This window comes from Triturus cristatus, chromosome 5_1 (assembly GCF_964204655.1).
Source record: "Triturus cristatus chromosome 5_1, aTriCri1.1, whole genome shotgun sequence".
Lineage (NCBI taxonomy): Eukaryota > Metazoa > Chordata > Amphibia > Caudata > Salamandridae > Triturus > Triturus cristatus.
In genome coordinates this window covers 653,317,985-653,342,417 of record NC_140587.1, presented here as the reverse complement: position 1 = coordinate 653,342,417, position 24,433 = coordinate 653,317,985, and the positions used below count along the sequence as shown (strand labels likewise).

Here is a 24,433-nt window from a genome sequence, read left to right as displayed (position 1 = left end):
ATTTTCCAAACTGGATCTCAACAAGGGCTATCACCAGCTCGAGTTGCATGAAAGGTCTCATTATATCACCACATTTTTGACTCACCAAGGTCTTTTCAGGTACAAATGACTCAGTTTTGGGGTCTCTTCGGCCGCTGAGATGTTCCAGGAGCCCATCAGAAGAGTTATCCACCACATCCCCAACACTCTTAACTATAGTGACGACATACTCATGTTTGGAGCAACTGTACAGGAACACAACAAAGCACAGGAGCACATATGTCACGCATTATTGGAAGCAAATCTGACTCTCAACAAAGATAAATGTGAGTCCCACAAATCCACCTTGAAGTTCTACGGACACATCTTCTCAGGCACAGGAATGGGACCAGATCCTGAAAAAATTGCAGCACTGAACGACACCCCTCGCCCTCGAGATGCTGGAGATGTGTGGTCATTTCTCGGAATGGCCAGCTACTGTGCACAATATATCAAAGACTATGCTACCATCAGCTATCCTCTCCGGAAACTGACCAAACAAGGTAATCATTTCCAATGGTCCACCAGCTGCGATCAAGCTTTCCCCCTGATCAAAACAGCCGTTGAATCGGCCAAAAATTTGGCGTACGTCAACCCTCATCGGAAGACGGAGATCACGGTGGATGCCAGTCCGGTGGGACTTGGAGCCATCTTGGCCCAGTATGACAAGGAAAGCGACCAACGTCACATTGTGGCTTACGCCAGTCGCAGCCTGACAAACACCAAACGAGCATACTCCCAGACGGAGAAAGAAAGTCTTGCAGTAGTCTGGGCCTGTGAGCATTTTCACATCTTCATCAATGGGAAACACTTCACACTCATCACGGACCACCAAGCTCTCATAACCATATTTGGAAATCCTTGCGCCAAAATGCCACCAAGAATAGAATGATGTGGGATTTGTCTTCAAGAATATACCTACACCATCATGCACAAGCCTGGAAAAGTGGCCAATCCAGGAGATTACATGCCGCACCATCGTGAGAAGTCCTCATACTCGAATCCGTCGCTGGCGAAGGAATACATACACTTTGTCGTGGCTCAAGCAATGCCCCCGGCAGTTCCACTGGAAGCCATCATTAAAGCTACAGCAGGCGATGCCACATTGTCTGAATGCGCTGTCTCACATCCTGCAAACAGTTGGAGACACCTAGAAGAGCCTGGACGCAAACATCCAGTGGATAGCCATGAGCTAGCTTCTTTCCAACATGTAAAAGACGAACTGTCCTTTGCCAATGATTGCCTCCTGTTACTCGACAAAAGGATTGTCATTCCCAAGCAACTACGTCAAGGTATCATCAATCTAGCACACAAAGGACACAGAGGCATCGTGGCTACGAAAAGAGCACTGCAGGAGCGAGTCTGGTTCCCTTCTCTCGATCGGATGGTCGAACTCACCTTGAAGGACTGCCCTCAGTGTCAGCTGGTCAGTAGGGAGGAACCTCCTGCTCCTTTACAAATGTCAGAACTACCGGAGGGTGTGTTGCAACATGTCGCTGTGGATTTCTTTGGTCCCATACAATCTGGCAAATGCATCGTCGTCATAATGGATGAATACTCCCGCTCCCTCATTGCTCACCTCGTATCATCCACCAGAGCAGCCACCACCATACCAGTGCTAGATGAAGCCTTCGCAGCTTGGGGAATTCCCAAAGTAGTCAAGACAGACAATGGGCCTCCCTTTAACAGACAGAAATTTGCTGCATTTGCAAATCATCTCAGATTTCGACAACGAAAGATCACTCCCCTGTGGCCACAGGCCAATGGAATGGTCGAACGATTTATGGACACTCTGAAGAAAGCCATACAGCAGGCGGAACTCTCCAAACAAGATATTCAATCAGCACAGAACAAGGTGCTAAGAGCATATCGAACCACACCTCACAGCACTACAGACAGATGTCCAGCGACTTTGATGCTGGGTCGCACAGTGCACACGAGAATACCAAATTGGGAAGAGTCCACTGGGTGTAGTGGTCAAAATCCAGAACATGATGATTTAGCAGACATAGATGGTGCTAGAAAAGCCAAGATGAAAGAATATGCGGCAGTCGTAGGAGAGCCAAACCGCCAACCATAAAAGTAGTAGACTGGGTACTTGTCCGACAAGAACAGCAAAGAAAATCTGACAGTCGATATCACGCTCATCCCTTACTGGTAACGAAACAAAAAGGGACCATAATCATGGCTGCCTCGGAGGACAAGAGGATAACGAGAAACGTCGTGCATTTTCAGAGTTGCACGCCAGTCAATAGAGAGTCATCAGAAGCTTCAGAAAGTGCAGCAAAAGAGGACAATCATGGGAGAGAAGTGAGCATGTACCTCCTTTCCTCCTGGCTGCAAGTGAAAGACCTGCTCAAGATGGTAACTGTCGGCCACAGCGCATTCATCTGAGACCTACGCGTCTAATTGAAGAACTGTAACTATGTTCCTTTCTTTTCTTTAATTGCCTTACTATATTGTTTGTTGATATCAGTTCAAGTTGTGTAAGGAGAGAGGAGGCGTAGTGTTGTGGTATGTAAAGGACACGGGCACTGGGACCCGGGACAAGGGAACTTGGGGAGGAGGAGCGGAAGTAGGGAAACGGAAAGGGAGGAGGCAGACAGGAATTGTATACGGAGGAAGGAGTTTGTGCCACCAATTAAAGGTGATACCAATATCATTATGTGTCCTTGTTGTTTATGGTGAACAGGGACACGACAGGGGTCACTGCTGTATGAAGGCAAAAATAGACACAATCTTAAAATGTGGCATGAGCGTCCACCTCTGGCCCACTTCTTGGTTACTGTAGCATCATCTGCCTTGACACAATGCTGGTCATAGGATTGACATCTGCTTCAGCACAACTCGGGTCACAGGAGCAACACCCAACTCAGGCAGTGTTGTCATTCACAGCAGTAACAACCACTTTCCACACTTCCTGCTTGAAACTGTAAACTTGGAGAGACTGTCCCCCATGCTTCTAGGCCTAATACATTGTGCACCATAGTCTTCCTTCTCCTGGCAGACCCTTACTCTACCAGTGTGAAGATGCTCATGGCACTTTCTGGACAGTTAGTTGCAGCTCCTGAAGAGATGGCAGGCTGCTTCCTTCTCTCAGTAGGAAGTCTGGCTTCTCTGCACTCTGGACAGAGGATCAGCTTCTTTCAGCAAGACTTCATGTGATGTCCCCTCACTTCTGAGAAGCTGGCTGTCAGGCAGGCACCAGCTCTGGTTGCATAGCAACCCTCAATACTCTGTGAAGCACTCCTTGCCTTTGTCAAAAGGAACTTGGAACTATAGCAACAAGTGGGTCAGTGGCTCCAATTTTTCCCATTCTGCACTTTCAAAAGCAGTTTTAGGTGGTGCTTCTTCCAAGTGTCCTTTCTGGGATGTTCTCCTGATGCAGCATTTTTGTAGAGGGATGTTCCTCACAGCAAGGTAGTCTCCAGCCTGGAGTATCCAGAACATAGGCACAAAGAGATGTGATCTCTCCAGTGGCGGCTTTTGACATTGGAAAGTCATGGGGGTAAAAATTGGGTATGACTTTTAAGTTGCAAGCGAAGCCAGCAAGCTTAATGGACAAATGGGGAGTCCAGGCTAGGTGCTCCTCCAGAGAATTTTTTTTACAAAAATTGACAAATGCTGCATTTGAAAGCAAATGAATTTAGTGAGAAAGCAAGGTTTATAAAGCTGTGGGAACATATAGTCTTGAAATATTAAACACATTAATAACTGCCTCATATCTTACTGCATTAATATATTCAACAGTTACTTTAATGTGCAAATTGTACAGCACAACTACTTGAGGCCCTTTAAAGTATGTGCTTGCCCAGTGTCTTGCACTACATGCAGCATTAACTTTGGAATAAAATCATCTAACCAAGTTTTGGGAAGCACCTACAGCTGCAATCAGTCATACATAAATATGTGCAGACAAGTCTTAAGGGGGGGGGGGCTCTCTAAAAGGTATCTGGTAAAATACATTTTTGTGATTCCCATAGAGTGCCACCCAACCAATATTTTGGTTTCTCTCTGAGATGTTTTTGCAACCAGATATATAACAAAGGACCTAAAATAGACCCCAAACTTGCCATTACTAATGGCTATGCCAATTGTTGTTAGCTGTTTAAGATGAATAAGTAACTACAATGATTTGTTATAAATAACTAAGATTGGAAATGTTTCAATTCTGAAATTGTGAGACTGTGAATTAAATACTATTGTAGCCTGTGGAAGGAGTATTGGCCTTTAATTATGTGTGCTTTATGTTAGATATGTATGCACTTTTTCTCTGCACATCTCATCCATCTGCACAGCTTCAACCTCATCTCTTTCCTCTTCCGCACCCTATTTTCACTCTCTCCCGAATTCCCTTTCCCGCATCGTCCTCATTTTACCACCTCAAACATACACTGCACTTACTCACACTTAAGCACTTTATTTCCTTTTGCTTTTGTCTTGTAAATATTTTGACATCTGGGTACCCCTTTCATACACATTTACACCGAATTTTAATTGCAACTGGAATACATGTCCATTGTTCTGTGTACAAAAATGCCAACCCACTAACAGGCACTTTGCTCTGCCTTCACCCTCATCCCCAGTGCACTCAATCAAAGCCCCTTATAAAAACCTGGCACCACTCAAAGTATGCACTATGCAAGAGTAATAAGATGCACAAAGAAAATTCAGAGACACAACATGATGAAATAGCTATCTCTCTTATGAAATTCAAGATTACGTAAAACGTGAAATAAGAGAGGAACTAAATAGTTGACCCGCATTACCTTAACGTTTTTAACATTCATTGTTCGTAAATCAGTTAATGTTTTTGTCAATACTGTTACGAGCATGAAGATAGGGCCGGTTTTAACGCCATACAGCATGTAACTGTCTTTCCTGTAAGCACATATTTCTCGCTTTGCCCTTCACTCGGATGTTTGGATTAACTTTGCAAGGGAACAAGAACCCTGCTCTTCTTTTGGATCAATTTCTTGGAGGAACAAACAAAGCAGCTCCACTTCAAAAGGGGCCAGTGACATGCAGTCAGGGCCTGGGGTGTCACAGTGAGGTAAGTTAGTGTGTCGAGGGGTCTTAGCACAATATACATAACTCAAGATGAGCATTGCAACACTTACTGTTACAGAGGACAAGGCACTAAATCACACATGCTTGCATCCACTCCTACCTGTAAGGAATGGGAAAGGGTGAGATCTATGCCTGTAAATGACGAACATCTTCATCAGGCTGGGATGCAGACTTCAACACCCAAAACCATGATGCTAATAGCGTCACTGGCCTACAGTGGATACCACTATAGACCACAATGTCAATAAAGGGCTTTAGAAAGGTAAGCCCTGCATCATGTGTTGCAATGCAGAAAGGTGATTTACTTCTTCATAATGAGGCGGGGCAGGCAACCTGGGACAGGCAGCCCAGACTAAATACATTGTTTTGTTTAGAGATATGATCGTATCTCTAAATAAATAGATCTATTTCATATTTTTTTATGCAAATGTGTAGGAATTTCAGAGGGGGCAGCCTCAGAGCCCTAATAGAGAAACCACCCCTGGATTTCTTTATACCTAGCTGATATCAGACACACAGAACAGTGGTCAGATATAAGGCGGAATGGGTCCCTGTCACATCAAATAGGTGTTGTCCCACGCATCACACCCACCATCTACCAAACGGTAGCAGCTCCTCTCAGTAGAAGGTCTAATTGAATGTCTAAAGGATTCTTTTCTCTTCTTTCCCTACTTTAGCGTCTAGGTCTTCTCCCTTTAAAATGGTCAGAAATACACTTCCACTGTCTGGAATAACGACCTCACCTCCAGATTGTACACAAGAACTGGCTAGGGGCTTCACAATGGAACCAACAGTCCTCTAATACTCTGGCTTGCTCAAAAATACAATATTTGTGTGAGACTAGGGCAAAAATCTAAAACCATGATGCCAGATACTCGCTGTCTGACACTTAGGCCAGGGAAACATAAATGTACAGCATACAGGGGACATTCCTGTCCCAATATGTGTCACCCCACCTATTATTCCTACATCAATACTCCTACTGCAGAAATATTGACTCCTTCTCTAGAAATACTCACTCACCAGTCTTCAAGACCTGATTTTGCTAAGGTAAATCAACTTTATCAGTGGGTGTAAATAAATCTAGCAGTGACTACAAAATCCTCATTCTCACAACATTAAGTATTTCTGTTACTTTACGAAATCAAAGAAACGACAAAGACAGCCTTAGTTTTCCGAATCAGTCTGCCTTGTTAGAACAACATACAGAAAGGAAACAAGCATTTGCAATGCAATCAGTCTCGCCGTTGGGAACTTATATGTATTTAGCTATGCAGCACATTAGCCTGGGTGCTGAAACATCTACTGTTCTTTAACATGGAGGAAAAGTAAGCATCAAACTGTGTGACATGCTAGGTATGGGAACACATGGAGAGAAATATGCCTTTTAGAGGAAAATGGTATAGTCCGATGCTCTGTTTTTAATATAAAATCAGGGCCGTTGGTGGTCATATCACTGAAAATACAAAATTTGAAAAAAATATTATTGTCTACAGGTGCTCATGGAAGACAATTTCTATGGACTGGAATGGAGAGTATGCTAAAGTGATTCTGGTATTTTACTGACCTCTGCTGGTTGTTTTCTATCAAGACAGTTAAATAGAGGCAGTTGACAGAAAAATAAAAAAAGAGAAAGTACCTCAGCAGAAAGCAATTCTTGTATTTTACTGACCTCAGTTGGCCGTTTTTTATCAAGACAGTTAAATAGAGGCAGTTGAACAGAAAAAAAAAGTCCCTAAGCGGAAGCAGACAAGTCCTAGGGTTGATCTCCAGAGCCCCCAAAGTACATACACATATAAGTATACAATAAGTATATACTAAAGTATATACAAGAGGTCTCCAATGCTTGACCTAAAACACATCACACGGGAGGAGAAGTGTGTTCCAAGCCTCGTTCTGAGAAAAGAAATTTCATTGTAAAAGAAATAAAGGAAGGCTATGTAGCGCGAACTCTACCTGGAGGTATGCAAAATTTCTATGAGCACTACTTGCTTGCATCACACAAGAACAAATTCATTTTTGTGTATTTTTAGGCATTGGGATATTAAATAATTTGCCCAGGATTTGCAAGATGATGAGCCGATGCAAGACTCGAACCGGGTTCCCTACTTACTGCCCCCTCCCCGCCTATCTCCCTCATTCCTGGCTGACGTCAGGGCTCCCGGCTCTGGTGTCTGACCCCCGGGCAGCAGAAAAATTAAAACATCCTGGGTTGCCTGGTGATCGTGAAATTCGTCATCCATCCACTCCTGCAGCCTCGCGTGCGCACGCACACACACAGGCATCCACTCATCACACGCTTGCTTAGGCATGCTGAAGTGGATGCCTGCGTGTGCCCCGGGGGGACCGCAAAGTGAATTCTAATAGAGGAGCACTCTAGTAGGCCCCTGCATTTGCCCCAGGGGCACTGTAAAGTGCACACAATGGAAACAAAGATAAACCCCTTTAAGAGGCTTGTCTTGATGCGAGGAGAGGTGGCGTAACATATAAAGCTGCCGACGTTGGAGCTGGAGGGCAGAGTTCGATCCTCAGCTTGGGCTGTATTAATTATAAATAGTTAAAAGAAGGTCCACGGCGTGGGCTGTATTAATCATAAATAATTAAACAGAGATCTCAGATGAGAGACAAATAAAACAAGCATTGGGGGAAGAGACAAATAAAACAAGCATTGGCAATGCAATAGTATGGGGGTGTGAGAAGGCATCTGAAGAAAGTAGTCTGTGCAGTAAAGGGGCCAATAGCCGTGGAAGGACGCAAATGAAGACATGTCCATCATAAGGAGGGGCTAACAAGCCCACAACAAATTGGAAGGCACCATTTAGGACACCAGCCAATGAAAATGATGGGTGGAGAGTGGGCGGAGCTTATATACACTATAGTGTACACTGCATGTCTCAACGAGACCTAAAAATAAGTACTGTGAAATCAAATCTTCTACACTGTAGTCCAAGTAAAAAAAGGTTAAAATAAAAATCAAGACACACCTTTTGATCGTTTAAGTACACCTTCATCCAAGAACAAATTAATTAATCTTGCACTGCCATGTTTTCTGGATATCAGAGCCAATCAGGTTCACGATCACAAAATTCACAACTTGAACACATCAGTGCAATTGGTCTTCTAAGCTTGCTTTCTGTTTTTCAACAAGTTTATTTTTTCCACACAAGTACTTAATGTTTATGTATTTGTTTAATTTAAGGGTGTGTTCCACAATGGTGCTGTTGTGTTGCTCACAACAAACTGGTACCAGGCCTTGTGCCTGAGGGAAGATGGCAGCTGCAGTGCAACTGGAAGTCACTCTGAAGAATCCTATTGGAAAGTTCACAAGATCAGCTCTGGTGTGTGCATGTTCGAAAGTGTGAGAATTCCGAGGATGTTCCTAAGGATCAAAGACACACACTGTGATGGAACAGTAGGTGCCATAATTTTACGTTTCTTATATATTGTTATTTTCATTACTGTAAATTGCCTCATAACTCATATGCTGTTGCAAATGCTTTTGGAAGGTATTAAAAATAAACAGCAAAAATAAATACTATTAGAAAATTAAAACAATGAAGAAAGGCAAAGAATTCCTCCTAGCACTGGTGCACCAATGCAGGCACTCTTGCACCATAGTGCAAGGATCATGGATGCCTGCATTGCGGGCAGGATTGTTTTTGTGCAGAAAGGATACGTTCCATTCTGGAAAGTTTTGGATGGCTCTGGGTACAAATAACAATGGATCAACCCTAAATTTCTCTTTATTCACTGGATATTGTGATAATGTCCTTGTTCTGATATCCATGTTATTAATAACAATTAACTGAATGTTTACAAAAACATAATGGTTTCTACATCCACAGTTAATATTGCCTACATGTTTCAGCTGAAAGTCATATAAGTCACTTGGCTTACTTCATGGTTGTAAGCTCCCTGCCCGTTAACCTTCCCCTGAAGAAGTCTAATGAGTAAGGCTCTCCTGCGTGTTCTTTGTGATTCATTTAAAACCTGTAGAAACATGTAAACCAAACTTGATAGATAAGATTGGATTAGGACCCTCATAGGGTAAGTGAGGGAACAAAGTAAATACATTTTGCACTATCCTTCTAACCCATACATGCAAGCTGTTTGTGGACTGTATGTATGTGCAGAGTGTATTCAAAGGATAAGAGCTAAGAATGCGCACATGCACTTGCTGAGGGATGTCACTGTAGCATTAGAAATTGCTTTATTGCAGTGAACACACAAAGGAGTGGTTTACTGGTTTTAGCTCCTTTGAATGCTGGTACATTAATTTTAGAACATGGCACAATTGGTTAACACCTGATTGGTACATTTAATTTACTTGCAATTTCCTCGTATATGGTACCACGATTACCCAGGTTCTGTAAATGAAATGCTACTAGAGGGCAACAGCACTCATTGTGCCACCCACTATAAGTAGCCTTTTAAAACGTATCTCAAGCCTTCTATTGCAGCCTGTTGTGCAGTTTTAAACTGCAATTTGACCTGGCGAAATAAACCTACTACTAGGCCTGACCATTCAATGTTAATAACCCCTAAAGTAGGCCCTAAACAGTCCATAAGGCACTGTGCATTGTAATTAAAAAATAGGACATGTGTTTTCAAGTTTTACATGTCCTGGTAGTGAAAACCCCCCTAGATTATCTGTTCTCGACTGTAAGGCCTACTTCTCCTATAGGGTAACATTGGGTTAACTTATTACATTTAATAAGTGCTAACTAATGTTTGTACTCAAATTAATTGTAATTTAAAATCCTCTTTAATGGTAAAGTCAGATTTTAGATTACAATTTTGAAAATGCTACTTTTAGAAAGTTGTCATATCCTTGCTCTAAACTTTAAGAGGCCTTCTTGGAGTTTCCAGCTGCCTGGACACGATAATTACTCCCCCATAAAGAATGCGTATTGTCCCAGGCAGTGAATAGGACCAGTGTTTAGCTGGGCGAGGGCCATTCTACCAGGATGGGAGAGGCAGAGCTGTTCCCTATCCAACTTACATTTTAAAGGACTGCCTCTAGCACACTTCCAAAGAGGATTGACACCAACCTTTTGTCACCTTAGACCACTTGGAGCCTAGGCAGGGGAAAGAAGGAACTTGCAAGAAACAAATGTGGGGGTGGACTAGAAGTTTCCCCCACTTCAAAGGGTGACACCCCGTATAAATATTCGTCCTGAGCCACTCATTAGTACACTTCTGGACCTTGTACATTACAGAAGAAGGACAGCCTTTGTTCCCCAGAGAACTAGCCTGCTGCTTTAAGCCTACCTTGTTCCCCAGAGGACTGTCCTGCTGCTTGATGCCTTCCTTGTCCTTCAGAGGACTGCCCTCCTGCTACCAGAGGATTACCCTGCTGCTTGAGTCTTTCCATGTTCTTCAGAGGTCTGTCCTGCTGCTTGAGGCCTAGCCTGCTTTCTAGAGAAGGAAGACTGAACCTGCTTCTTAATCTCAGGCTAAACAGAGTGACTTCAAGGGTCAGTTACCTGACCTCATGTTCTGAGGTACAGGGACACGCCAAGCTCCAAAGACCTCCCTGCAACTGCCCAGTTGATGTACTTCAACTGGCCCTGCCTGAGCCCTCCTGGCCTCGACAGGAGTGAGTTCTGAATCCCCAAGAGGTGCCTCTCCAGGTCCTGAGCTCTTAGCTGGACCCTGTTTAGCTCCTCCAATAAAATCCTGAAGTTTTAGACTCTGCGCGCTGGACTTTGGGAAGGTAATTTATTCAGTTGGATTAACCTAGTCCCCATATCCGGCCTGCACTCCATCGCGGTCGCCCTGAACTTGTCACTTTGACCAGGTCTAGCGCGACAAGATACCCATAGTTAGCGCTTTCTGCTTCTTGTTGCTATTATTTCCGTAAACCTTTAAAATTGGATGTCTCCTGTGCTACTAATTAGATTATTGTAGTTCTGGTCTCATATTATTTATTACATTTTACTCAGTTTTCTAAATTGGTGTGGGATCTCTTGTGTTGTGTTTTCCCTTTATTATTGCTTTTGTGCTGCATAAATACTTAACACAGTGCCTCTTAGATTAGCCTGACTACTGTTATGCTAAACTACCAGAGGGGTAAGCACAGGTTAATTTAGTGACTTTTGTGGTTCACCCTGGAAAAGATTGTGGTTGTTGCTTGAGAAGAGTGCCCCCCCGACCTCCCAATCAAAACCCTGTTTCCTACAGGTGGGTTAAGGTGATTACTGAATTGGAATTAAATAGTATTTGGACGCCAATGGCGCACAATTGTATCCACCACTGATGCTGGCCACTAAGCCCCTACTACACCAAAAACCCAGAGAAAAGGTCTCTCAAGATGCTGCTGCCCTTAAGCCTTTACTAGTAAATGTTGAAAGCACTTGGAAAAAAGCTCAATTAAGGTAGAAAGTGGTATTTGAAAAATTCTTTTCAGGATCCCCAACAATGTGGTCAATATATTGAAGTGGGCCAATGCTGCCACTAAACCCTCTCCTCTAGATGTGGTACAGTGGGTAGGGTTTAGTCATGGGGCTGGAATACTTGACATCTAATTCAGTTTAATCGCTTTACCAGAATATGTTAGTAGTAACGACTTAGTAAAAATTCTGAGCAAGACCACCAAAACCATGGCATTTCCCAGTGGAAAGTATTCCATAGAACTGCCATTGGAACTATCCTATCCAAGTTCTGGTGTAGTGAGCAATCTGGAAACTGTGGAAGCAGAAGATGTTGTATTTATTCCTGGCCTTCCGATGTGATCAAGTTGTGTGCTCTTGGACAATCCTGTTTTTCTAAAGATTTCAAGTATTTAGCATCAGGCTAAACTGTTGTAGCAAGTAGGGAGTGGTCATAACTCTCATAATTTGCTGTAGCGTAAATACACAAAATTACACAACATTTCATGGAATTATGCGACAAGAGTTTAGTGCTTTTTTCTTAGCGCAAAACGCACACTCATTTCCAAAATCAACCCAAGTGTGCATTTTGCTATAAGAAAAAAATACAACTAAATGCAACAGAACAGACTCGGTAGCAGCCAATAGTCTCTGTTCCTGTGCTCTTGGGTAGGCATTTTTTGCACAAATTACTCTAAATTATGCGATCTGGCGTAATCATGTAATTTTGGGTAATCTTGCATCATAAAAGTAATGCAAAATTACTTTGAGTGCTCTGACATAATTACATTTTCATCCAGACCTTGAACTCAGCCCTAAACTTAAACCCAGCACACATTGATTACCCCTGTAGAAATTGTGTCCATTCTCTACTCACTAAATATCGACCTTGAGACTGGCAGTCCTGCATTCCGATCATTTTCTCCGATTTAACCAAATTGTTTTAATCTCAACATCACATGTTCTTTGTTAACTTTTTTCTCTTATAGGTTATTATATTAACTTTCTCTTTTAAACTACAAGACAAAGATTTGTAGTTTGAGACGGTATGAACAGTGTGTAGGATCTAGGATCTTGACGAAGACCCTGGACTCAATTAAAGTTCACAAAAGTGCCCAAAACATGTTGACCACACAGAAGTAGTTTCTTATCATTGTTCCCCAACAACATTGTTTTTATTCTGTTTTTAATTTTTACCGGGGCAACTGTAATAAAGGTCTCTTAGGTTAATCTTTAGGTATTTTTACATAATATATCACAAAGACCTCTCATTCTACAAAGAAAAAGCTTTGCCTACCTCATTGGCACTAGGAAACCATGTAAAGCGTTCAGCTGGAGACTTTTTGATTAGGTGATATACATATTGCGAATAAGAGGAACCAAGTAATGACGCTTGAACTTCAATGGTGGGTGAACATCTCAAATCCTGAGAAAGGATTCTTTTCTATGACAGGTGGCTTTGCTCGCTATACCTTTCTGTTGGTATTTAGTCTGTCTGGAGGATGTATATTGAACCTCCGATTTGGCAACTCCCCCTTCACTGTAAACATCATATGAAACTTTCAACAAATTCCTTATAGAAATATTTAGGTCACAACATTGGGGCTTTCCCTTTTAATAGACGATAAAATGTGTTAAAGATATTAATCTGCGTATTATGGGGTGTCAACTGTTATCATCTGTCCGTGGACTGACAAGCTGCTGACTCTGCCAACATTTGGGGCTTTAGGGCAGTCCCCTGCTTGTGAGGACCTCTCCCCTCATGGTTCAGGGCCTCTCAATAGTATGTGTTTATGGGGCCGATTCAAAGAACTAACTTAAGACAAACTTAAGACAAAATCCTAACTTAAGTCTGTCTTAAGTTTGTCTTAAGTCTGTCTTAAGTCTGTCTTAAGTCTGTCTTAAGATTGTCTTAAGACAAACTTAAGACAAAATCCTAACTTCTGTGAATACCAAAAGTAGTAAGTTTAGGATTTTGTCTTAAATTAGTTCTGTGAATCAGGCCCCCTGTGTATATGTTGGCAGTCCTCCTTATTAGCATCTCAGAGGTAAACCTGTTTCGAAAGCGGTGTTTTGCACCTTCATGGTGTTGCAGCTCCTTAGTCCCTGTTAACATAATAATGTAGATACACACTGGTCCCCCACTAGCAACTCGTTACAGCTTTTGCTCGTAGTGTGAAGGACATCCCAGTAGGATCCCTTGAGTCTTTACAGTCAGCCTTTTTATCACTTATCCTTCTGCTGTCAGCGGTGAGCCCAGATAGCAGCAGCAGGATGTTAGTTTACAGGGGGGGGGGGTCACATGCAAAGGTCTGAAGGGACTGTAAGCAGCCCCTCGGTCATACTCTTAGTACCCCTTATACAGAGTTCGGCAGACTAGTACCTCTGTTGTAAATCAGCACCGTTCCTGTTCTGCAAAATTCACTATCTAAGATTCTGCTGTTGTGAACCTGAGTAGCAGCTCACTTGTCACAAGCTGCCATTTGCTACTTTCGCCAAGGCACATTTAGTCAAGAGAAAGGAATTGTGCAAATATAACCAGTTCTTCTTGGACAGTGGAGATGATGATTCTTTATTCTTCGCTAACACTGCTCAGGGTTTGTGGTCACAGATTGACATTTTTAAAAATAAGTGACAAGCCACTTGATAGGAAGGACACATTTCTAGCTGATCTTTATATTTTCACTTTCACTGCAGTGCCATGTCCTCATTCCCAACTGATTTTTTTTAGGCTTCCAAAATTCATTAACTACACATTCCTTTTCTTTTATGATGAAGGAAGTCTTCACAACCTGTCTGGTCTTTAGCTCTCCCTTTTGTCACATAAAAGTCAATGTCAACTGTCTATTGGAAGAAGCTGCACTGACTGGACCGGAGGACAATTGCCTAAAGTGGTCCCTCAAAAATGCCCTCGCAATCTGAACTAATTAGCAGATTGATAGAACTGGTGTATCAGTTCTGCCATGATCTTTCCTGACCGGCTAATTAAGATTGAGGTGGGACTATTCATCACATGGGCTTTCATCTAACCATGTTCACGTTTTAAGTATGGTCACTGATCACTTTGATAGAGGACACATGTCCCACAGTTACTCTCTTGGACATTGTTAGTTCACCATCAGTAACGGATCTTTGTGCAGCTCTTGGATTTGTTCTACTACTTGCCCTCCAACACTTTTGGTTACACTTACTCCTTTAGTGGAGAAGTGTGGTGCTTTCCCCCTCTTCAGTTTCATAACATAACAAAGCTCAAAGCTTTGTAAAGCGCACGTCCACCCAAGGGTATCCTGGTGCTGAATAACAGATGTTTATTGTTACCCAACTCAGTGACACTCACTTTATCGACCTCTGAAGGATGAAAGGCAGAGTGTACCCATCGGGATTTGAACCCGTGACCATAAGGTCGAACACAGGCCCTTACAGTGGGTGCATTGGTCCACTAAGCCACCAGACCCGCCAACATGGTGCTCTCTGAAACAGGAGAGTTAAGCGCACTTATCCAGAATTATTTGACCCGAATCCTTCGAGAGAAGCTTAGTTACTGGAGTCATAGGTCTTGTGCTTAGTTGCTGCTGTACGCTCTGCTGTGCATGTAAAATAAACCTGAGATGCCTCTTGTTGCAGCAGGGGCCTCTTCTCCGTTCTTTATTCACTTCAGGGTACTTTAGTTGCAAGAAGTAAACTGAGGTAATTATTAGGGTTTAACCACTTTTGTTACGTTTACTTCAGTATTCAGTTCAATAATCTGTCTACTCCCTCATCATTTAGGAGTAAAATATTCTGTTAACTATAGAAAAGAAACTGATATCACATTAATATATGTACAAGATCTAGTTTTCGGTACATACGCCAACATTTGACCACAAGGCAGCTAGGTGTCCTAATTCTGTTTTCGCCCATAAATACTTTTCAGGGTACTGTTTTTAACATCAGTTAATTGTCATCCAAATTAACAATATCATACTCTCTCAACAAACTCAGCCCCAATAATTTAACGCAGGTCATCTGTAATTTTCTATGAATAAGGCTATTTTTTAATGTCGTTTTATTTTTACTGGAAATTGCAATTATTATAATGTCAGTGACAATAATACGTATTGAAAGTGATTAGGTTTTTCTGAGCAATGTAATTTGGTAGATGGTAGAAGTGAAGGGTGCAACTGCAGTTTCTGTTGCTCAAGATGAGGACATTTTTGGTCAGGCCTGCCCTTTTGTCTGTCTTCAGAGATGCTCCGGACAATCAGGTGCCAAAACCATGCTAATCACTGCACACATGTTGTGAGTGCTGCAGTTTGGAGGAGGCCCCGTTGCTACCTGCTGTGAGAAGCACCACTCCACTCAAAGACTATTTGGGGAGCAGCCTGAGAAGCAGAAGTAAAAAGAGAAACACCCCAAACTGGCTTTGAAGTTTGAGACAGTGGATACACATACTCCGTGAAGAAAGTGTTTTTAAAGTGTGATCATATACACCCCACTGTATTCAGTTCAGCAGTCATCCTCACGAAGGAAGGGAGTGCTTCACAGAGTACTTGAAGGGCTGCTAAGTGACAGGGGCTGGTGTCTGCCTAACAGCAAGTCTCTGAGAGGTGAGGCGACATCACTTGAAGTCTGCAATTTCTGCTGGAGCGGCTGGGGATCTACCCGGTGCCTAGAAGCATTCCTGCCTGCTGAGAGAGGGAATAAATCTACCTGGCTCTTCAGGAGGAGCGACTGTCCAGGAGGAGAATGCCAGCCTTCTGCTAGTCTGAGTAACACTGAGAAAAAGAAGATGGCCGTAGAGAGTGAAGCTAGGAGCAACCCTTGCAGCACAGAATCTCCTGGTCTTTCTCTGTGGTGCCTGAGAAGCAGAAAAGACTATGAACCTCTGTACAACGCTGTGAGGTGGGCTGCATCCACCTTGCTCTGTGTATCATTCTAGGCTGGAGCTGCTACAGTCTGGCATTTGCATTGGTCAGAGATGGGCTACATTTACCTGCGTGTGTGTTTATTGGCCTGGTTTGGGTCTGTAATGTGCTGCTATGTGCAATGGCCTGGGGTTGACTGCATCTGGTTTGCCACCTGTATTGCCCTAGAATGGAGAAGTAGCTGCCTGAATGTGTGTACCAGCCAGGGGTGGTCTGCAGCTGCATCGTCACATACATCATCCCGGGTTGGGCAAAAACTGCCTTGCCATGTATCTGCGTAGACCTAGAAGTGGCCTATGAGCCAAAGACACCGGAGCCCACTGAGCAACATCCAAAGGTTTAGGGCTTGTGCTCTCGGTGAAGACTCGTGCTGAGCTCTGGCTGCCTTTCCTAAGGCTGCATGTGATAAGCGCCTGTTTGTGCACTTGACTTGTAGAGAAATGTAATCTGCACATTATTGTTACTCATGCTACTACTGTTGCTTGCTTGGGGACTATCGAGGTAGGGTCGCCCTGTTGGGAGAATGCACGGAGAGGAGTGATGGGGTGTAACCCTCACAAGGGAGTTGTGATCAGGCGTACCACCCTGTTTTCTCATTTGAATTGTCTATTATTGAGTGCAGATATGTATTTAAAAGAACTTTGTTTTTTTTAAGACAAGCACTGGGCTGGACTTTAAAGTTATTTCTCGCACCACCCAACACACTATTTCCTGAAACGCCTGTGACTGCTCGCCCTCATTCACTACCCTGAGAGTCAAGTATCGAAGGTGGTTTACTTTGCCCAGTTTGAAGAGCCATACGAGGACGTATCCCAAGGCCTTCTTATTCTCTCAGGCACTGTTTGTCTATTTATTACAAAACCCTCTTCACTTAGAGTTGCTGTTCCTTATAAGGAAGCTTTGTTATAAATTTGGCTCACTTATACAATGGCTCTATTTCGAGAATAAAACATAATTTATTCCCTTTGATATACATTTTCCAATGCATCTGAACGCATTTGGGAAATGTTGGTTTCCAAATTTAAACCCCCCTCTATTAACACGCCCACTCCCACTCAATTGGTCCTACCAGTTGGCATGGTGGTTGTACCTGTGTGTGAAATATTTACACCTTCCCATAATGTTGCTTAAATCAAGATTCCTGATGGCCCACCCTTATGCTATAATAAGTGGTCAAACTCTGGCCTCATATTTGTAAGGGCTTGAAATACAGAGCCAGGTTAGGATTCCAGCGCATGGGAGCTCCTGCAGCACTAGCATGAGGAAAGTCATCGGTAGTTTTCTGTTTTTTAATGAAACTGTAATCTTGGACTAGTTTCATGCATGCGTTTCTTCGCAGAAATTGTTGACAGCTCTCTCCAGTCTTCAGACTCAGTTTGTCTGATCTTCCTCTCTTATAGCTCTTTCTCCTCAACTTCCGCTCTCAACTAGCATCTGCTCAGTAAAAAGCAGGTGTACCCAGATGTCCTCGTAGACCACAGACCAGCTATTTCCAGCCAGGGAAATATTTCTTTGGCCAAGAAATTCAAGATGGTGTTAACTCTCGGATCTCGATTAACAATTGGTTCACACCCAAATTAATCTGTGTATAAAATTTGTACAAAAAAATCCTATATAAGTAACTAAACTGCCTTTAATAACAAGAAAATACATTCATACTTTGATTTCAATTTGATTAGTACCAGACACCACTTCATTTTTCTCCTTTGTTTTCTTTTTCTAGGGCACAGGTGATCAGTATTGTCACTTTAAAATTGAGAAAAACTTAGAAAATGGGTCCATATGTCTGGAGTCTCTCAAAAACCGAGGAATGTATGTTGGTTTTCTTTCTGATGGTCGGACGAAGCCACTTGTACACACCGGAGAGAGAAATATCCTGATCTCCCCACAGGTCATCAAATGTAAGTGGCTGCTTGAATATTAATTCTGTGGGTCCTGCATGATTAGGATATACAATATAACAAACAATTGTTAGCAATAATATACCATCCCTATGTCCTGTTTCCATACGTCAATGAGTACAGACTGCAGAAAGATCTTTTGTGGTTAGTCACAGTGTTGAGGTTCTGGTGCAGGAAGTGCTGTCATTGGCTGAACTCCCCGATGTTTGTTTGATTGTTAATTTAGGTTACAGCCCAGGTAGTAACCTATTATTAAAAAGTCTTCTTTAGTGCATTGAATCGCATTTTTTTGTGTATAGAGAGTTTAAACTTGTATTAGTCCTTAAAATGAAGCCACAAAAGGAATATCTCTGATTCGTTCATGCAATGCTCACAGAATGGTATTTTGTGCGTAAAAATTGCAACATGTCTGTTTTTTCCTTAATTTAGCTGAAGGGGAATGTGCAAAATGTGTGCTGCTAGACATTAGGATAGCTGCAGCGATGATGTAACATTTTCTTGAAAGGTGACCTTGCTAAAATGTGCACACATGGGATTACGAAGAAGAGCGCCCCTAATCACTCCATTGAAACACGGGAAACAACCTGTACAACACAGTCATTACATCGCACTACCTTTACAACGCAGTCATTACAACGCAACATCCTTTTCATTGCATACCATTACAATGCAGCCATTACATCGCATATCACTACAACGCATGCCATTACAACGCAATATAAGGTAAGTAATGGGGAATAATGATTTTTACCCCTACACTATCCAACACTTACCCTACTGTTGCACTCACTGGAGTGGGAATAGTAATTTTTACCCCTACACTATCCAACACTTACCCTACTGTTGCACTCACTGGAGTGGGAATAGTAATTTTTACCCCTACACTATCCAATACTTACCCTACTGTTGCCCTAAAAGTAATATGCGCTGTAATAGTATGTGTTGTAATGGTATGTGTTGTAATGGAATGCGTTGTAAATGTAGTTTCTAAAAATGCGTTGTGATGATATGCAATGTAAAATCATGAGTTGAAATGGATGTTGCGATGTAAAAACTGCGTTGTAAAGGCATGCGTTGTAAATGTTTGCGTTTTAACATCATACATTCTTGAAATACTGTTGGAAAAAAGGTACAGAAGTTCTCCCTGGATAGGGAGGGCCATAGAGAGCAACCAGATGCTGGGGAACATGCTGCCTGCTGGGACACTTAATTAAATACCCTCCCCTCTGCACAAGGTGTGTGGGATGTCATATGAGTCAGCAATAGACACAATAATATGCCTCAATGCAAACAGGAAGTTCTAGTTTTTTTTAAATCAACTAAATCAATTTTCTCAGAAACAAAAAGGACAATAGTGCAAATGGCAGCACACAATGAGCAGGAGCTGAAGGTAAGGCATAAAGGAGCGGTGGGCAGAGTACTCATAGCTGGGGATTACCCTCTCCTTTAACTGGCACCCACCAGAATGTTGTCTTCCTGTTAAAGTTGTCACCGAAGAATCTTTTAAACTGCTGCTCCTCCCAAGGGTGTGTCACACCCTTTGGAGTGGGATGACAGAGGATAGGTGACCCACACATCCTCTGTGTCATCCAGGTAAGAGAAGACATGTCCCTGCTCTGGCCCCTACCAAACCAGAGCTCCCATCAGATGAGGTATGCACAATCATCCCATGAAGGGACCTGTGCATCAGAGATCATCCCATGAAGGGACCTGTGCATCAGAGATCATCCCATGAAGGGAGATGCATCCCATGAAGGGACCAGTGCATCAGATCATCCCATGAAGGGACCAGTGCACCAGATCATCCCATGAAGGGACCTGTGCATCAGAGATCATCCCATAAAGGGACCAGTGCATCAGATCATCCCATGAAGGGACCAGTGCACCAGATCACCCTATGAAGGGACCAGTGCACCAGATCACCCTATGAAGGGACCAGTGCAACAGAAATCATCCCATTAAGGGACCAGCACTTCAGATATTATCCCATGAAGGGACCAGCACATCAGATATCATCCCATGAAGGGACCAGCACATTAGATATCAACCCATGAAGGGACCAGTGCATCACAGCACTCAGCTTAGAGGTATGCAAGATCATCCCATGAAGGGACCAGTGCTTCAGAGATCATCCCATGAAGGGACCAGTGCATCAGTGATCCTCCCATGAAGGGACCAGTGCATCAGAGATCATCAAATGAAGGGACCAGTGCATCAGAGATCATCAAATGAGGGGACCAGTGCATCACAGCACTCAGATTCGACGTATGCAAGATCATCCCATGAAGGGACCAGTGCATCACAGCACTCAGATTAGAGGTATGAAAGACCATCCCATGAAGGGACCAGCGCATCGAGGATCATCCCATGAAGGGACCAGCGCATTGAGGATTATCCCATGAAGGGACCAGCGCAGACATAATCCCATGAAGGGACCAGCGCATTGAGGATCATCCCATGAAGGGACCAGTGCATCACAGCACTCAGATTAGAGGTATGCAAGATCCCATGAAGGGACCAGCGCAAAGATCATCCCATGAAGGGACCAGTGCATCAGAGATCATCCCATGAAGGGACCAGTGCATCAGAGATCATCCCATGAAGGGACCAGTGCATCAGAGATCATCCCATGAAGGGACCAGTACATCAGAGAACTCATATTAGAGGTATGCAAGATCATCCCATGGAGGGACCAGCGCATCAGAGATCATCCTATGAAGGGACCAGTGCACCAGAGATCATCCCATGAAGGGACCAGTGCACCAGAGATCATCCCATGAAGGTACCAGGGCATCCGAGATCATCCCATGAAGGGACCAGTGCAACACAGCACTCAGATTAGAGGTATGCAAGATCATCCCATGAAGGGACCAGTGCATCAGAGATCATCCCATGAAGGGACCAGTGCATCAGAGATCATCCCATGAAGGAACAAGTGTACCAGATCATCCCATGAAGGGACCAGCGCATCAAGGATCATCCCATGAAGGGACCAGTGCAACAGATCATTCAATAAAGGGACCAGTGCATTACAGCACTCAGATTAGAGGTATGCAAGATCATCGCATGAAGGGATCAGTGCATCAGAGATCATCCCACGAAGGGACCAGGGCAACAGAGATCATCCCATGAAGGGACCAGTGCATCACAGCACTCAGATTCGACGTATGCAAGATCATCCCATGAAGGGACCAGTGCATCACAGCACTCAGATTAGAGGTATGAAAGACCATCCCATGAAGGGACCAGCGCATCGAGGATCATCCCATGAAGGGACCAGCGCATTGAGGATTATCCCATGAAGGGACCAGCGCAGACATAATCCCATGAAGGGACCAGCGCATTGAGGATCATCCCATGAAGGGACCAGAGCATCAGAGATCATCCCATGAAGGAACCAGTGTATCAGAGATCATCCCATGAAGGGACCAGTGCATCAAAGATCATCCCATGAGGGGACTAGTGCATCACAGCACTCAGATTAGACGTATGCAAGATCATCCCATGAAGGGACCAGTGCATCACAGCACTCAGATTAGAGGTATGAAAGACCATACCATGAAGGGACCAGCGCATCGAGGATCACCCCATGAAGGGACCAGCGCATCGAGGATTATCCCATGAAGGGACCAGCCCAGACATAATCCCATGAAGGGACCAGCGCATTGAGGATCATCCCATGAAGGGACCAGTGCATCACAGCACTCAGATTAGAGGTATGCAAGATCCCATGAAGGGACCAGCGCAAAGATCATCCCATGAAGGGACCAGTGCATCAGAGATCATCCCTTGAAGGGACCAGTGCATCAGAGATCATCCCATGAAGGGACCAGTGCATCAGAGATCATCCCATGAAGGGACCAGTGCATCAGAGAACTCATATTAGAGGTATGCAAGATCATCCCATGAAAGGACCAGCGCATCAGAGATCATCCCATGAAGGGACCAGTGCACCAGAGATCATCCCATGAAGGGACTAGTGCACCAGAGAATATCCCATGAAGGTACCAGGGCCTCCGAGATCATCCCATGAAGGGACCAGTGCAACACAGCACTCAGATTAGAGGTATGCAAGATCATCCCATGAAGGGACCAGTGCATCAGAGATCATCCCATGAAGGGACCAGTGCATCAGAGATCATCCCAGGAAGGGACCAGTGCACCAGAGATCATCCCATGAAGGGACCAGTGCACCAGAGAATATCCCACGAAGGTACCAGGGCCTCCGAGATCATCCCATGAAGGGACCAGTGCAACACAGCACTCAGATTAGAGGTATGCAAGATCATCCCATGAAGGGACCAGTGCATCAGAGATCATCCCATGAAGGGACCAGTGCACCAGAGATCATCCCATGAAGGGACCAGTGCACCAGATCATCCCATGAAGGGTCCAGTGCACCAGATCATCCCATGAAGGGACCAGCGCTTCAAGAATCATCCCATGAAGGGACCAGTGCAACAGATCATTCAATAAAGGAACCAGTGCATTACAGCACTCAGATTAGAGGTATGCAAGATCATCCCATGAAGGGATCAGTGCATCAGAGATCATCCCACGAAGGGACCAGGGCAACAGAGATCATCCCATGAAGGGACCAGTGCATCAAAGATCATCCCATGAAGGGACCAGTGCATCAAAGATCATCCCATGAAGGGACTGGAGCATCAGAGATCATCCCATGAAGGGACCAGTGCATCAGAGATCATCTCATGAAGGGACCAGTGCATCAAAGATCATCCCATGAGGGGACTAGAGATCATCCCATGAAGGGACCAGTGCATCAGAGATCATCCCATGAAGGGACCAGTGCATCAGAGATCATCCCATGAAGGGACCAGTGGATCAAAGATCATCCCATGAGGGGACTAGAGATCATCCCATGAAGGGACCAGTGCATCAGAGATCATCCCATCAAGGGACCAGTGCATCAGAGATCATCCCATGAATTGACCAGTGCATCAGAGATCATCCCATAAAGGGACCAGTGCACCAGATCATCCCATGAAGGACCAGTGCACCAGATCATCCCATGAAGGGACCAGCGCATCAAGGATCATCCCATGAAAGGACCAGTGCAACAGATCATTCAATAAAGGGACCAGTGCATTACAACACTCAGATTAGAGGTATGCAAGATCATCCCATGAAGGGATCAGTGCATCAGTGATCATCCCACGAAGGGACCAGGGCAACAGAGATCATCCCATGAAGGGACCAGTGCATCAAATATCATCCCATGAAGGGACCAGTGCATCAAATATCATCCAATGAAGGGACCAGAGCATCAGAGATCATCCCATGAAGGGACCAGTGCATTAGAGATCATCCCATGAGGGGACTAGAGATCATCCCACGAAGGGACCAGTGCATCAGAGATCATCCCATGAAGGGACTAGTGCATCAGAGATCATCCCATGAAGGGACCAGTGCATCAGAGATCATCCCATGAAGGGACCAGTGGATCAAAGATCATCCCATGAGGGGACTAGAGATCATCCCATGAAGGGACCAGTGCATCAGAGATCATCCCATGAAGGGACCAGTGCATCAGAGATCATCCCATAAAGGGACCAGTGCATCAGAGATCATCCAATCAAGGGACCAGTGCATCACAGCACTCAGATTAGAGGTATGCAAGATCATCCCATGAAGGGACCAGCGCATGGGGGATCATCCCATGAAGGGACCAGCGCATGGGAGATCATCCCATGAAGGGACTAGTGCATCAGAGATCATCCCATGTAGGGACCAGTGCATCAGAGATCATCCCATGAAGGGACCAGTGCATCAGAGATCATCCCATGAAGGGACCAGTGCAACAGACATCATCCCATGAAGGGACCAGTGCAGCAGAGCACTCAGATTAGAGGTATGCAAGATCATCCCATGAAGGGATCAGAGCATCGAGGATCATCCCATGAAGGGACCAGCGCATCGAGGATTATCCCATGAAGGGACCAGCACAGACATAATCCCATGATGGGACCAGCGCATTGAGGATCATCCCATGAAGGGACCAGTGCATCACAGCACTCAGATTAGAGGTATGCAAGATCCCATGAAGGGACCAGCGCAAAGATCATCCCATGAAGGGACCAGTGCATCAGAGATCATCCCATGAAGGGACCAGTGCATCAGAGATCATCCCATGAAGGGACCAGTGCAT

The 24,433-nt window shown here is 44.1% G+C and overlaps 1 protein-coding gene across 1 annotated transcript in view; it reads left to right on the top strand.

Annotated features, from left to right (window-relative positions):
- Window positions 1-24,433, top strand: part of RP1 (RP1 axonemal microtubule associated) — an 859,010-nt gene that overhangs the window by 786,197 nt on the left and 48,380 nt on the right. Inside the window, exons 15-16 of the mRNA XM_085605615.1 lie at window positions 8,288-8,500; window positions 18,087-18,264. Coding sequence (XP_085461741.1) covers window positions 8,288-8,500; window positions 18,087-18,264 — 391 coding nt within the window. The remainder of the gene's footprint in view (window positions 1-8,287; window positions 8,501-18,086; window positions 18,265-24,433) is intronic.